Source organism: Sinocyclocheilus grahami, unplaced genomic scaffold (genome assembly GCF_001515645.1).
Source record: "Sinocyclocheilus grahami isolate Dianchi unplaced genomic scaffold, SAMN03320097.WGS_v1.1 scaffold51.1, whole genome shotgun sequence".
Taxonomy (NCBI): domain Eukaryota; kingdom Metazoa; phylum Chordata; class Actinopteri; order Cypriniformes; family Cyprinidae; genus Sinocyclocheilus; species Sinocyclocheilus grahami.
In genome coordinates, this window is record NW_015505230.1 from 2152089 (window position 1) to 2167738 (window position 15650).

General features: G+C 37.1%; 1 protein-coding gene across 14 annotated transcripts in view; it reads left to right on the forward strand.

Moving 5' to 3' along the window:
• Positions 1-14067, forward strand: part of LOC107583205 (nuclear factor 1 X-type-like) — a 96874-nt gene extending 82807 nt beyond the window's left edge. For 4 of the 14 annotated variants that reach the window (XM_016269348.1, XM_016269344.1, XM_016269349.1 and 1 more), the window contains 6 exons: positions 387-467; positions 3287-3418; positions 6292-6461; positions 7550-7706; positions 10003-10097; positions 12891-14067. In XM_016269348.1, coding sequence (XP_016124834.1) covers positions 387-467; positions 3287-3418; positions 6292-6461; positions 7550-7706; positions 10003-10097; positions 12891-12905 — 650 coding nt within the window. In that variant the 3' untranslated portion in view covers positions 12906-14067. Of the gene's footprint in view, positions 1-386; positions 468-3286; positions 3419-6291; positions 6462-6614; positions 6853-7549; positions 7707-10002; positions 10098-12890 lie in introns of those variants that run through there. The other 10 variants (XM_016269356.1, XM_016269345.1, XM_016269357.1 and 7 more) reach the window with 8 other exon arrangements.
• The last annotated feature ends 1583 nt before the right edge of the window (positions 14068-15650 follow it).

The following is a 15650-nucleotide window of genomic DNA, read 5'->3' on the forward strand; positions in this document are numbered from 1 at the left end:
AACCATGCAAGAACTGTTATTGGAACCAAATGTCATGAAAATAATTTGATTCTAATATTAAACATTAAAAAAGGTCAAATTAATTTAAAAAAAGATGCAGTTCTAGGATCACAATTGTATTAAATATACTGTAATAGGAATGATACTGGCATGACATGCTATTGGTTTCTGATATAAAACCATCGCAAAGCCAGTCTAAGAAGGTTTTTTGAGCCTAAAATTGAGCCTAAAATCATTTTCTTCAGTGGAAATGTGTGGAATGGGGTTAGATTGGGTATTGGTACCATATCTGTGAAAAAGGGATCAATTGCATTATGTTCATGATCTCAACACAATGTTTTCCCCTTCTTCCTCTCTCCTCTTGTGTTAATAATTCCCTTCTCCAGTTGCAGTGCAGCACCATTTGACGAGTGTTCAAGAGAGGAAGATAAAACATGAGAATGATGGTGTGCAGTTTCCTTACCATGGTTAGAATACATACTACACACACTTACACATGTGCACAAGTAGTGGGAGTAGACAGGTTAGTGTCAGGACAGTAGAGCATCAGATGTCGACTGTATATGTGTGGCTTGGTTAGTCTGTTTTTTTTACCCATGTTATTGATTCCTTTTTTTGTTTAACATCATTGAAGTTAATTTAATAATAATTCTCAGTGTTATTCACCATGAGAGGTTTAGTATCGACAAGGGGTGCTTTAGCCTTGGCGGTAGACACTAAACTAAATGATCGCTGTGGTCACAATCAGCTAGTAGTGTTGGAAGAACCCAGATGGGACAGTCAAAGTCAGAGCATCATACAAACAATCACTGAGAAAATGCACAACACAGGTGCACCTTCTGTCCACGCATTAGCCACACACACATATACACACGTACACACACTCTCAGTCTATGTTCTGGTCCCAGATGGCACTTCCGTGTATCTACAGTATAGTGGGAGACATCTGCTCTGCGTTTGTGTGTGAATGTCATAATCAGAAAGCAATGCTTTTCATTTAAAACCTCTGCATGTTTTTAAGAAAAGAAAACTGCTTTTTAAGGAGTTTATTTTTTCCCATTATGTCCATTTATAACAATAGCAAAGGTTTTCAGCAGCAGAAGTGTTATTTAGTTTTACACAATAGTTTTTCGGCCTCTCTCTGACCCTTACACCATGTTAACCAGTGGGTCAAAGTTTGGCCTTTTTTTTACATAGTATATATATACACAATATAATGTATAAATTAATACTTTTATTCAGCAAGGATGCACTATACTGACCAAAAGTCAGTATAGACAGTAAAGATTTTTATAATGTCGGTAAGCAAAGTTTCCACAAAAATATTAAGTAGCACAACTGTTTTCAACATTGATAATAAGAAATGTTTCTTGAGCAGCAAATCATCATATTAGAATGATTTCTGAAGGATCATGTGACACTGAAGACTGGAGTAATGATGCTGAAAATTCAGCTTTGCGTCACAGAAATAAATTACATTTTACAATATATTCAAATAGAAAACTAATTCTGTTAAATTGTAATAATATTTCACAATATTACAGTTTTTACTGTATTTTTGAGGGAAAAAATTCAGCCGTGGTCAGCATAAAAGACTTCTTTCTAAAATCTTACCAACCACAAACTTTTGAACGGGAGTCTAAGTTGAACTGTTCATTTCAAACATGCGGGATGTTGTCAGAGGGTCCCAAATGTCTATGTAAATTAAGCTTAAAACTGAAAATTGGTTATAAAAATAAACTAGCTGGCATTCATAAAAGTTTTCGTAAATGTTTTGTTCTGAGAATGAATATAGAATTTTTATAGTACATCAAATTCTTATTTCAAAAGAACCAGGAGGCGAGAGGAGGTGTGTTGAGTGCATGTGTACACGTTTTGTGATAAATATACATATACAGACTTAACACTTTCACATGCATTTGCACACTTCCCACACACATGGGTGTTCTTTCTGGCACACACACACATACACACATGCGAGAACAAATGCACTCGAAAGTGAACTGAGAAAGGGGAATTAACATGAAATGGGATTTAATGCCTTGTAATGCAGAGTGGGAAAAATAGCATCAAAGTGAAGTTTAAGTGTGTATGTGTGTGTGTGTGTGTGTGTGTGTGTATGTATGAGTAACACTGAGCAATGGGTGCCAGGAGGACTCTGTGTGTGTGTGTGTGTGTGTGTGTGTGTGTGTGTTTTGGTTATCTTCCAATTACGAGCCATCCCTGCTCTGTTATCACTTTCTCCTGCAATTTCTCACCTTTTCATTTTATTTTCATCTCTCTTTCATCTTTTTGGTGATGGATTGAACTAGTTGAGGTGTTGCTAATTTAATAGTTAAAGACTACGGCCGGGTGGTATGATGCTCTACACATTATGTGACGGTAGAAATGTGTCAACGTTTACACAGCTACAGGCTATATTTGCATGGCTATTTGTGGACATCACTACTTTACGTTATTTACACATTAAGGGCGGCAAAGAATACAAAGCAGAATGTGACCTAAACAAGTCAAGATGAGGAATAACTGAGTTTAGTTGTTTACACTTGGCAAGCAATGTCGCAACTTGTTCACAGGTGTGTGAATATCAGATATTTTGCAATGTGGTTTATCCAATCAGATTTTAAAGTCAGAACTATCAGTTTTATAATATTAATTACTCTGTTTTTAGTCTTTTAATTGAAGTGTTTTGTAATGTGAAGCTGTTTTTGCACTGATAAAACATTTGTTTATGAAAAACCTATTAATTATATTAATAGGTGTCACTTTCAGTATTGAAAATATTAGAACTTGTCAATCAAGTTCCAAATAAATTGGTAAAATAATCAAATATGATTAAGTATCTTTTGTTTTATTCACTAGATTATTAAAAATAGACATTACCAAATAGTTATTAAAATATAAAAAAGTAAAAATTATAGCAAAAAATAATATCATTATATTATATTTATTAAATATTTGATATTAATGTTTATCTAAAAATTTTAGAACTTGTTGATCAAGTTCCGAAGAAATAGAGAGCATAATCAAATATGAAGTATCTTTTATTTAATTCACTAGATTATCCAAATATTACCAAATATAAAAATATAAACTATATAAAATATAAACATTTTTGTTGTTAAAATTCTAGCAAAATTACCAGTATATATGGTATCCCTTTAAAAACCAGCAATGATCATTTGAGGAGTAGTTGAGTTAGTTAGTTGAGCTAGTCAGCGAGTGTTTGATTGGTGTGTGCTGTGCCCTGCTGCTGTTGTTGTTGTTGACGTGTGGTTTCTGGCAGGCCTGTCCTCTCCTGGGTCTCTAAAGAAGCCAGCGGGGAAATTCGATTTCAGCACCCTGTCAGCACAGACGAGGTCCCCCCGAATGGCCTTCACACACCACCCGCTGCCCATGCTGGCAGGCGTGAGACCAGGTGAGACAGACACACTCCAGCAGGGAGAGAGAGAGAGAGAGAGAATGGAGGGGGAAATTAGAGATTTTAAGTATTAGATTGCAGTGTAGGCTAATGATTGGTCCAAAAGTCCCATTATGGCACCACACTAGTCCAAAATTGCCCTCAGTGGCATTTGATTGGCTCAAAACAGTGGTGAGTTATTGATGGAGGCCTCTGATTGGCTGGGCAGAGAGACAGAGAGAGTAAGGAGCTGCCATAGTTCATGAACGGCACCATCCATCCACGTTCCCTCTTGCTCTCCATCTTTTCCTCTCTTCTCTCATCATCATCATCTCATCCACAGCTTTTACCTCCATTTCTCAAGTGCTTTTTCTGGATGTTTTCTCATGTTTCTTCAAATGTGTGACCTACATTTTATTATTTTTTATTTCATTTTAAGCAAATTATGCGTCATTGCATGTAGATATCATATAAAAGATGTTCTGTGAAATCCTGTGCACATACAGTGGAGTTTAAAACTCTTGTTTGGGTTAAAGAATCGATTCTTATCAAATTTTAATGAATTTTGGTTCTCTTTAACAGTTGTTGAATGTGAGGTGTGGATGAAAACCATACTAAAATACTCTGGCAGTTTTTCTCACACCACTGTTTAGCTGTATTTGCTACGAAAATCGGTGTAGCCAGTGTAGTTCAGTTCTCAAACAAATTACTCTTTTGAGTCGATTCTTTTTAGTCAATCATAGTCAGTCAAAAAAAATTATTTTTCCACAAAAAATGTACGGTATAGAATTCCTAAAAAGAATAAATAATAAAACGGAATTGTCAAAATAATTAAATTGGAACCAGTAAGATTCCTACTAAAAATATTTGCTGTAATGTGACATTTTCCTCCATTCCCAGGACACTCATACTGCTCTTTGTGATGAACGTTGCTCATTTAACAATTAAACAACCGTGTGCAGAGCTCTCATTTGAATGTCGGAGAGTTGATTCGCTTTTGTTCTCATTTCAAACATTCTCATTTCAACTTACTTGTGAATTACCAGAGACTAGTTGTGGATGAAGAAAAGAGAAGGCAAGGGACGGAGACACAAACAGGGGAAACCATGAAGGAACGTTTAGAAAGCTTCCCAATGCGTAACAGATGCGTGACCAAGAGAATCGTATAAAACCTGTACGTTTCGCTCTCTCCGTTTTTAAAATTAGCCAGCGAGCATGTATACAAACATGCTGTCATTCATATTGGCACAGCACAAAATGTGAAGGAGAGCATGTGTATGTGGGGGATGATGATCGGGGGTGGAGTGGGGGGTGCTCTTATCGGGCTCTTCTTGGCAAGCACACTCAAAGCGCCATGAAAATCCAGTCAGTAAAAGCTGATATTCAGAGGCATTAAGACCGCAGTCTCGCAGGCCACTCGAAACGTCTCCATTCCCACCCAAAGGAGAGTGATTCAGAGCTCCCTCCCGTGTTCTCCCTGACGTCCCGGATGTTTAATCCCATCTGATGGCCCTGGGAAAAGCACAGAATTGCCATCCGTTTGGGTCCGGTTGCAGCCGGCGAGCCCTAATCAAGTAAAGGTCAGCGAGACAGAGAGCGGCGGCTTTAAATGGATTATACGTGCGTGTGACTATGGAAGTTTTTCTCCGGCAGACGCTTCTGGTTAGATTGTTTATGTAGAGTCGAGACAGTGGAAAAGCAAGATTTGCGTTAAGCCGGGAGACAAGGGCAGACTGCATGCACATGAGAAAGACAGTCTCGCTGCTGTTTCTAATGCGTTTGTATGAGTTATGGATGTTGGCTGCTGTTGGTTTGCTTTTGTGAGTGATGAATAACTCTTGTGGAGATTGAGAAGATACCATTTTTGTTTGTGTGTGTTAAGGGCGTTTATGAGTGCGTTTGTTTCTGTGTGTGTATGTGTGTGTGTGTGTGTGTACGTGTATGTGTGTGTGTGTGTGTGTGTGTTTGTACGTGTATGTGTGTGTGTGTGTGTGTGTGTATACGTGTGTATGTGTGTATACATGTATGTGTGCGTGTGTGTGTTTGTTGGCACCCCATAGCACCTGGCTCCTGCCCAGTACCTAATGAGATTAAGAAGCACAAAAAGAAAGACTGAAGAAAAAGAGGGAGTTGGATATAGACAAAAAAAGAGGGACAGGATGAGATAGATAAAGAGGAAAAAGAGGATGGTGGAAATGGCATTTAAAGAAACAGTTCAGCTAAAAATGAAAATTGTGTCATCATATACTCATCCTCATGTCGTTCCAAAACCGTCTGACTCATGTGGATCACAAAAAGAGATGCTACGCAGAATGTCCAAGCTGCTTTTTTCCATACAGTAGAAGTGAATAAAACTATAAATACATCTCATTTTAAAATATATTCAAATATAATAGTTATTTTAAATTGGAATAATACTTCAAAATATTACTGTTTTTACTGTATTCTTGATCAAATAAACAAAGCATTGGTGAGCATAAGAGACTTCTTTCAAAGACATTTAAAAAAAATCTTACTTAACCCAGACTTTTTTACTTTAAAGAGGTTTTCTTTACAAAGTTCCTCACACAAAGCTATTGTATGAGTTCAGAAGACTTAACATTTAGCATATCAGTCATATGGATGACTTCTCTGGCACTTTTTTGTCCTTTTTGGAGCCCCAATCCCCATTCACATTCATTATATGGAAAATACCATATAATGAATGTGAATGGGATGAATAAATGTCAAAATGTTACTTTTTTTGGTGAGCTATTCCATTAAGGTTAGGACATTATTTACATGGGGGAAAATTGAAGAATTTAGGTTTATATGAGCACACACACAAATGCTAATATCCATAATAGTATGTCTCTTTCACACTTTGCTCACTTTCTTTCTCTCTTTCTCAGGGAGTCCGCGTGCCTCAGCTTCTGCCCTTCATTTCCCTGCTCCCTCCATCATCCAGCAGTCCAGTCCATACTTCACCCACCCCACCATCCGCTATCACCACCATCAGGATCCGCTCAAAGAGTTCGTCCAGTTCGTCTGTGCTGACGGCTCAGGGCAGCCGGGGGCACAGGTAACACGCACACACACACACACACAATATCATATTTAACACAGCACCAGTGGACACACACACACACACACTCACTGACACACATCTCTGCTAAAGTCCCTCTCTTTCTCCTCTCTTCCTTTCTCTTTCTCTTCATTATCTAACACTTGACAGTCTCCGTTTATCTTGTTTTGATTTCAGTTTCATCGCCTCATTTGTTATACAAAGTGTCATGAAACACTAAAACACTCTTTTTAAACAGATATGGAAGTGCCTACAATGATTGCTGGTTATATTATTTTTCCTCTGGGTTTAAAATCAAGAATTCATCATATGGATATGATGAAAATTATCTGAAAAGTTGTGCGGGACACATTATAATCAGTTTATAGTCATTAATTTAGTTAAGCATTCAATTATATTATTTCCCAAAGATAAGGGGAAACTTAATTCATGAAAAAAAAAATCATAATAAATATAGTCTTCACAAGAGGAAATATTATGCACATCATATTAACTACTATTATGATGCTTTTATGTCCTTTGTGTACCTCAACAGCCCCATTCCTCATTTACTTTTATTGTGTGGATTATTGAAAATAAATATTTAATTCATAATAATAACATGATTAAATAATAATAACAATTGAATTATTATAAAAATAATGAATTAATTAAAAAATATAAAAATATTACAAATATTTTTTTATTAAAAAGATGTAATATTAACCTTATGTGTGTTGGAGAGAATTGCTAAGTCTGCCTTTTTTTCAAGAAAATGCAGTAACATGATTAACTGTGGAGACTGAAATCAGAAATTTTATAGCGAGATTAGCAAAACGTCTGTGAAATAGGTGGGGCTGGTTTGCTTTTCCCTTCGGTTTTGCATTTTTCAAAACTGATCTGAACTAAAATGGCATGTTTCATGACACTTTAGTAACTCTGTGTATGTGTTTATTAATTTTTGAATGTGTTTGTACGTTTGTAACATTCCAGTCTCACCCTTTGTGATTGCACGCCTACACATTTCTGTATCTGTGTGTGTGTGTGTGTGTGTGAGTGTGCCTCTTTCACCCCCTCACCATCTGTATGTGTGTGTGTATCTGCAGCCTAACGGGAGCGGTCAGAACAAACTGCCCGGCTCCTTCTTACTGCCACCTCCTCCTCCTCCGGTAGCGCGGCCGGTACCGATGCCCCTCCCCCTGCCCGAGCACAAACCCAGCCACACACACCCCGAGAGCGGAGTCGGCTCACCGGCCTCGCCCTGTAAGTGTCCGCTCAAGCACCAGACCCACCAGAGCCCTCGAATAACGCCCCATTACCGCTGCGCTGAAAATAACTCATCATCTCTTTGAGTGATAGAACCACGATTTTTGACAGTTAGGCCTGAAACATACTCTACGCAAGTACAAAATGTTTCAGAGCGCATCGGGGGCATTTGCATAAAAATATCTTCTACGTTCAGTTTTCTCAAAGTTATTGTAGGTTAGTTAAAGGATTGACATGTTTATGATAAGCTATCGGGATAATAAAACAACAGGCTCAGCTATTTTAAGGAAACACTCGTGCCCCCTTGAGTACCAAAATTTGTTAACGTCACAATTACACACACTAATAATATGTACAAGATCACGCATTCCTGTTTGCATACTTGCGTAAAGTATATTTCTGGCTTTAGATGCCCTGCTCTTCTCCATCCGACTTTTTTCTTTGTTCATTTTTTCTCATTCTATTCCCTTTTCATCCTGGTTTTTCGTTTATTTATCCGATTGCAATCAGTCGCTGACTTTTGCAATCGAATGGAAATGGAGACACTTCGCTGCCTCTCATTGGCTGAATCAAAGCAAGAACATCAGCCAATCATTCCCATAGATCAGCCTCCCTCCTCATCACTCTCACTTTTCATTTTCCTTTCTTTCTTTCTTTTCTTCCTTCAAGAGATCAAATTCAGGGCAGCTGGCATGGACTCCAAACAAACAAACAAACAAAAAAAATGACCCCCCCACATTCAGCAAGAGCGCCTTTCCATTGACACTTCAAGCTAAATACAAAGGAAATGTGTGTAGACGTGCAGGTGAAGGGATTTGTAATGTGTCTGGCAGTGTGTGAGAGCGGCGGCACTGGGTTGTGGGTCTTTGCTTGGGATGTGTGTGTGTCGGGTGCTGTCAGCAGGGCGGGTGGGCAGAAGGAGGAGCCTGGTTGAGCAAACCTATGAGAAGACCATCCCTTCCTTTTTTCCCTTCTCACTCGTGAATGTTCTTTCTGTGTTTTTCTCATTCGTTCATTTCATATCTATGGAACGGTGTATCGGTCTCAACCTGTTTTTTTTATTTACCTTCCATCTTTCGGTGCTTTTACACACACAGCAGCCTTTTTTCAGTCATATTAAGAAAACCACACACACACACACACACACGAACACATTCAAACACTCCTGCAAACATATAAATGCTCCTCGTATCCCATGGAGTCCACTCCGCAAAACTGCCCTGAATTTGAAATTGAAAGTGAATTTAAAAATGCTTGATATTAAAATGTTGTCGTTTTCAACTGAAAGTCTGATTTTTAAAAAAAAAATTTCAGTTCAAATTCTCCCTCCCACCCCTGCACAACTGCCTTGAATTTTAAATTTTGAAAGTATAAATGAATTTTACATTTTGCCGTTTTTCACCTGAACATTTTTTTCATTCAAATCCTTGATCCCAAACTGCAGTTTAATCTGCATCAGCCATTTATCGAAACCCAAAAGTGTTCGCTCATACTGAGCATGCAAACATGGTTATCATAGTACTCCAATGGAAATTAATCAATTTTGATGCTGGTGTAACACTTATTACTGTTAAAGATTTCTGTGCAACCAGCAGCACAGAACTGATTTAAAAAAATGATTTTAGACATACTTCAAGCATTCATCCAGTCTGCTGTTGGTCCAAGAAGGACTATAATACCTAGAGAAATCTATCCATTAGCATTCCCATTTATCTCTGACAGTTTTTTTGGCTGGTGTGCTTGCTTATGTTTGATTATGGGTTCTTAATGCCAAGCCTTTCAGTAGTGAATATCCTAAGCTGTCATTAAAGGCAGCAGAAGACATAAAGTCCATTATATGTTTCCAACAACATAATTGGTCAACATCAAAACATCTCCTAGAATGAAATGTTTAATATTTAAGAATAATTTTAATTTTAAAAAAACATTTTTAATATAATGAATATTAAATAATAATTCCAATCTGTATGTTTCATCCCTGCTGGTTATTTTTTAACTTACTGACTGGTAAACTGGAACTTTTAATGTAAAAAGAGACGGTTTGCTCTCATAATTGTGTAGTTTCATAATCGACCAGAAGGTGCTAATTGGCCAGTGCAAACCTTGACTCCTTCATTTACTCGAACTGATCGCAATCCCATTCAGTGCCGCTAATGCGCACTTCACCTTTAAGTCACTTGTTTATTTTAAATTTTAGTGCCAGTAATTAAAATATGAGCTTCTTGTTGAAATCTTTACAATACAAACACAAACATCACAGCTGTGAATGCTGACAGACGTGTGTGTGTCCCAGCAGCATACCCAGCGCCAGGCTCCACAGCTTCCAACAGGTTTGTCGGCATCGGATCACGGGACAACAACTTTCTGAACATCCCACAGCAGACTCAGGTACATGCATACATGTAGATTTGCTTTAGGGACATGTATGGCATGCTGTTGATTAGCTTACCACACAGATAATGTGTGTATACACAAATGGGAAGCATGTTTACAGTAAATACAGTTTCAATTGAAGCTTAGCAAGCAAGATGAGGAGCATTTTGTCCTTTTTGATTTCACTCAAATACAAATACGAGCGGCCGCACATTTTTGCATTTTAAGACACTCGGGCCTGCTTGTCTGGTAGGCTTCCATTGAAAGTGTATTTACTGTAAATGCATGTCCTGTTTGTTTATTCATGATAAAGATGTGGTGTGTAGACATTAAAATACCCTAGAATATTTCTTTAAATTGAAAATAGCAGCCTCTTCAGTCAATCCATCAATCATGTGTTTTTGATCAGCGAGTGTCGTGGGTCTGAGTGCTGTTAAGAGCATGTGGTTGGTAGCAGTCAGCGGCTCTCTGGGGGTTTGCTGAGGGACACGCTGCTCATTTCAAATGGATTTTGTGGCCGTGTTCCCACTCTCACCAGCCACAAGCACTAACAATAAGACCGTACACATGGAAACAGTCGTTTCCTCCTCCTCCTCCTCCTCCTCCTCCTCACTGATTCCAAAACCAAATGTCTTATGATTCATCAGATTTATTATGTAAGCAAGTAAGTATTTTACAGTGTCCTCTTTTTTTTGTCGTAAAGTCCTGCATACACATTTACACACTTGCAGGTTCCAAAATGTACTTTTTGCCTCATCTGTTAATGGCAGGTCAATTTAGAAAATCTACTGGCAATGAAAGTTATTTTGCATTACTTTTAGTACGATTGTATACAGTAAATTTCTAACTTTAAGTTTCAAACTTTTTAAGTTTGGGGTGGGAAAGATTTTCAATGTTTTTGAAAGACGTTTCTCAGGCTCAAAAATACTGTAAAAATATTAATATTGTGAAAAATTTTAACAATGTAAAATAATATTTGTAAAACATTTAATAAAAGGTTTCAAAAATAGAATTTTATATATATATATATTGTGTATATATATATATATATATATATATATATATAGTGTATAATCTTGCTAAAGATATAATACATATATTTTACTTATAACTTTGAAATTATTGAATGATTGCACAGATTAATGTGCAGCTCTCTTGTATATGAGATTAGCCAGTCTTCGTCTCTTGGTTAAACAACACCTGTCACAAAAATGTAAAGACCGTTCGCGATTTTGTTCATGTTCTTGTCTTGGTGGCTTATTGCAAAGAATATTCCACATATGTGCCACCACATAGCGTTCTGGAGGGGAAAAAACTCTTAGACACATCCTAGTAAACTTCTGGTTACAACATTTCCACTGAGGGAAAAAGTTGTAAGAAGAGAAAAGTCCAGTTCATTTTTAACGTACTGTGCTGTGACGGACTGAGCATTGGCCTAGTTCACATGCGTTAAAAGTAGTTTTAACATGCAGATCTATGCAAGAGAGAAAGTCTGACATACTGAGGAGAGAGAGAGAGAGAGAGAGAGAGAGAGAGAGAGGGTGTCACGTCCCGACTGTCTGGTTGCCCTCAGCAACCAGACATGATGTCATAGGTAGTTGAACATGAACTTCAACAGGAGAGAACTTAAGAAAAAGGATGGACACCACTACTGAGGATTACAGTGAGAAAGACACAGATTTTAGAACTTCTAGTGAGTCAAAAAATCAGCAAACTTCTTAAGTCAAGTATTTATCTTTAGATACCATCTAAACACTATATTTATTCAAGCTAAAAACAGCAACGGATAATGTTAGCTTTGTTTAACCATTCATTTTGCAGATGGAAGCAGTGACATAAACGCAGCGAAACTGAGTTCTCTGAGCTGGTCTGTAGAAGTAGTGTGAGTGTTTATATTGTGACCACTGTACTCTAGTGGTTATTCTGAGAACTGTCACAGCATTTCTGTTGAATTGTGTGAAATGCCAAACTGTCAGGAATAGTTCACTCAACAGTAAACATTCTTTTGAAGTGTTTGCATATACTGTCCCTGCCTTCATGTCATTCCAAATCCACATGACTTTCTGCCCAAAACCTTGAAATATCGAACAAATATTAAAATGGTAAATTCCAAGACTGGAAAAGGGGTTTTACCATTGAAAAGTTGGTTAAAATTTTTTTTTGAATGAAGTCTCTAATGCTCACCTAGGCTGCATTTATTTAATCAAAACAACAGTAAAAATGTTGAAACATTATTACAGTTTCAAATAACTGTTTTCTATTTGAATATATTTTAAAATGTAATTTATTCCTGTGATGCAAAGCTGAATTTTCAGCATCATTACTCCAGTCTTCAGTGTCACATGATCCTTCAGAAATCATTCTGATATGATGATTTGCTGCTCAAGAAACATATCTTATTATCAATGTTGAAAAATATTTTTGTGGAAACTTTGCTTACCGACATTATAAAAGTCTTTTTACTGTCTATATTGACTTTTGGTCAGTATAGTGCATCCTTGCTGAATAAAAGTATTAATTTATACGAAAACAAATAAATAAATAAGCTTACTGATCCCAAACACAGTCATTATTTGCTGAAAACTCTCCCCTCAAAACCATCCACTGTATATTTCAAATCTCATGCACATTTTTAAGAGCAAATCAATTCTGCAAAAAATGTTTCCATGGAAGAGAGAAAGTTTTGGGACATGAGTACAAGTACTCAGGACATTTAAACAGGAATGTGGTTATGAAACATTAATAAGGTTATTTTTATGAACTAAAGTTATTTTTAGAGTGACTCACATTAATTTCCTTTTCTTACAGTCATGGTTCCTTTGACGAGACTTTTCATGAACCACACAGACAGAAATCCACAATGAAAACTGGAAATGGAGTCACAAAGCTAAGTATGGAACTTTTCCACATGCCCCCTTTAAAGTCACACACACACAAAACACGTGCACAAATACACACTCGATTCCCCAAACCGCTGACACCCTCTTTGGATCGAGGGATCTGGAAGACTTCAGCCTTACCCTGCCAGTCTGGATGGCTCGGAGAACCAAACAAAGGAATGAAACACCGACATCGTCATTGTGTTCCCGAGACATCCAGCATATCGACCAATCCTGTTTACCTTCCTTTAATTTGTTCATCCACCAGTCATATGCCATGTTGAGGAAAATCCATCTCTTCCCAGTCAGAACTCTATTTAGAAATTGAAATCATTGAAGAGGGACAATTGAAATGGACATGTAACTTGGATGATGTCAGACACATGTGATTGGATGGAGAGACTTGGCTGAAGCCTTCTGATTGGCTCAGGCTTAGACTTCCTAATCTGGATTTGATGATTTTGGTGATGCCCACCAGTGCAGTGTGAACTCGGCATCCTCTCACTGTTTACCAGTTGACAAGCAATAGACTGTGTGCGAAACAACAGATAACACTAACCGAGTGCAATTCACCTAAACATATGATTTCATATGATTAATGATAAGCGATGACAGAAGCTTTGGCCTTAGATTTGCGATGTGGAGTGAGGCTACATGTTTGTAAGGTAAAACACACACACAGAGGAGTTCCAGCAGAGCAATACACACACGTCGATGACATGGCTACACTGAGACAATAGACTGAGACACACATCACAGCATCATATAGACAGCTGATGACAGGAATGGGAAGGGTCAAGCACGAGTGACCTTAATGTCAAGCTTGTGACTCAACGATCATTTTTCATTTAGTAGTGTTTTAAATGATTAAAAGGCCAGTGATTTGAGTCATAAAACTGATTTGCCTGAACTAATGAGGGTTTTGGTGCATGCACCTCTGACCTCTTCGCTACCATCGATCAATCTGAATGCTTGTGCATCAATATCCTACAGTCGGCCCTGCAAACAAGGGCTTCTTCTGCTTTACTTTGCATTTCGTTTGGTTTTGCAGTACTTTTTTTTTTGTTTTTTTGATGAATGTCAAAAAAACCTTTCCAGGTCATATTTCACCCTAAAACCAAAATTCTAAAAGTATATTTTAAAAGTAAGAAAAAAAATATGATTTAAAAAAAGGCTTAATAAATAATATTCAATGACTAATTAATAAATAAAATTTTATTCTGATTATTTTCATAATAATTAAGCCAATTTTCTCTAAATGTTCTCATTACCATAATGCAAAATTATTATTCTAATTACTGTGCTGTAATGCAAAACAGCATTTTATTTGATGATGATGATTATTATTATTATTTATTAAATAATGATTACAGATTGTTTACTAGTGAGAATTATGGATGAAAATGTGCTTAATTGTCATAGAAATATTGTCACAATGCAGTCAATCTCAATGACCCTAAAAATAGGCTTCATTTTCTTTATGCAAAATATATATTTTTTTCTTTTGATTCTGGGATGTGACCTGGATATGTTTTTGTGACATGCCCATTCACTTGTGTTTTTTTTTTGGTTTTGTGCGATTTTAGCTTGTATAATGTAACCGCTCTTGCTCCGGCAGATTGGACTTTATGTGGAATTGTGCTATTTTGTTTTTAGAGTAACAGGTTAAGATCAACTCTCCTTCAACTAGAATGTGACTAACAAACAGACAACCTCAAGTTTTCCTCTTAGAGCTTCATTAAGTAGATGTTTTGGATCACTATTATATCGACAGTGCTCTGCCCTTCCTACCAATCATGTTTTCCATCACTTTACAGTTCGTTCGTATCTTTACCATCAGTTTTTTCTCCACTCCTTTGTTTTTTGTTTCAGTTCACTGGTGCAGCCTGACTCGTACGACAATCTACTCACAGCTGCCATTTCTTTTAGCCTGTCAGCACAGTGGTCAACTAAAGTACATACATGCACACATACACAAACATTGCACTATGACACACACCCACAAAGGGAAACCTTTAAACTCAAACCCCTAAATCAAACATGATTTTACAATATGCACCCTTTAAAGTACAGCATATTTAAATTTTAGGTGAACTCAAAAAAGAAAGTCATGTTTTCAATACAAACACTCGAAACCACTGACCTCACTAAATAACTGGACTGCCTGGCTGTCAATCACATTGTCAGGGACTCTGATTGGCTGAGAGCTGACAATTTCATCATCCACTTGAAACATATCAAAGTGCCTCGGTGTCCCCTTTACATGCAATTCAGGGTCTTCACTTCATGTATAAGCTACAGAAAATATGTACAAAATGTATCATGGGCTTGGCAAACAACATATGAGCAACTGCAAACATCATATTTATAGATGGATGTTATCTAGAACATATCGTACTCATACTGTGTGTGTATATATATATATATATATATATATATATATATATGTATATATATGGACATATGTATAGTTCTTCCGCTGTGAAATTAGCTCTATGGCAGTCTAGTTATTTTTTGAACTTTGACCCGAGTCAGTGATGTCATCGGAAAATGTCCAAATATCTTAAACCCACAAGCATCAGATCATCTCCTCAGAACCGCCAGAACTGTCGTATCAGGTCAGTGCAGATCAAAAACAGGACCTTCAGAACAGAAACTAATTTTTCAGAGAAAACAAAAATTCTCTTTG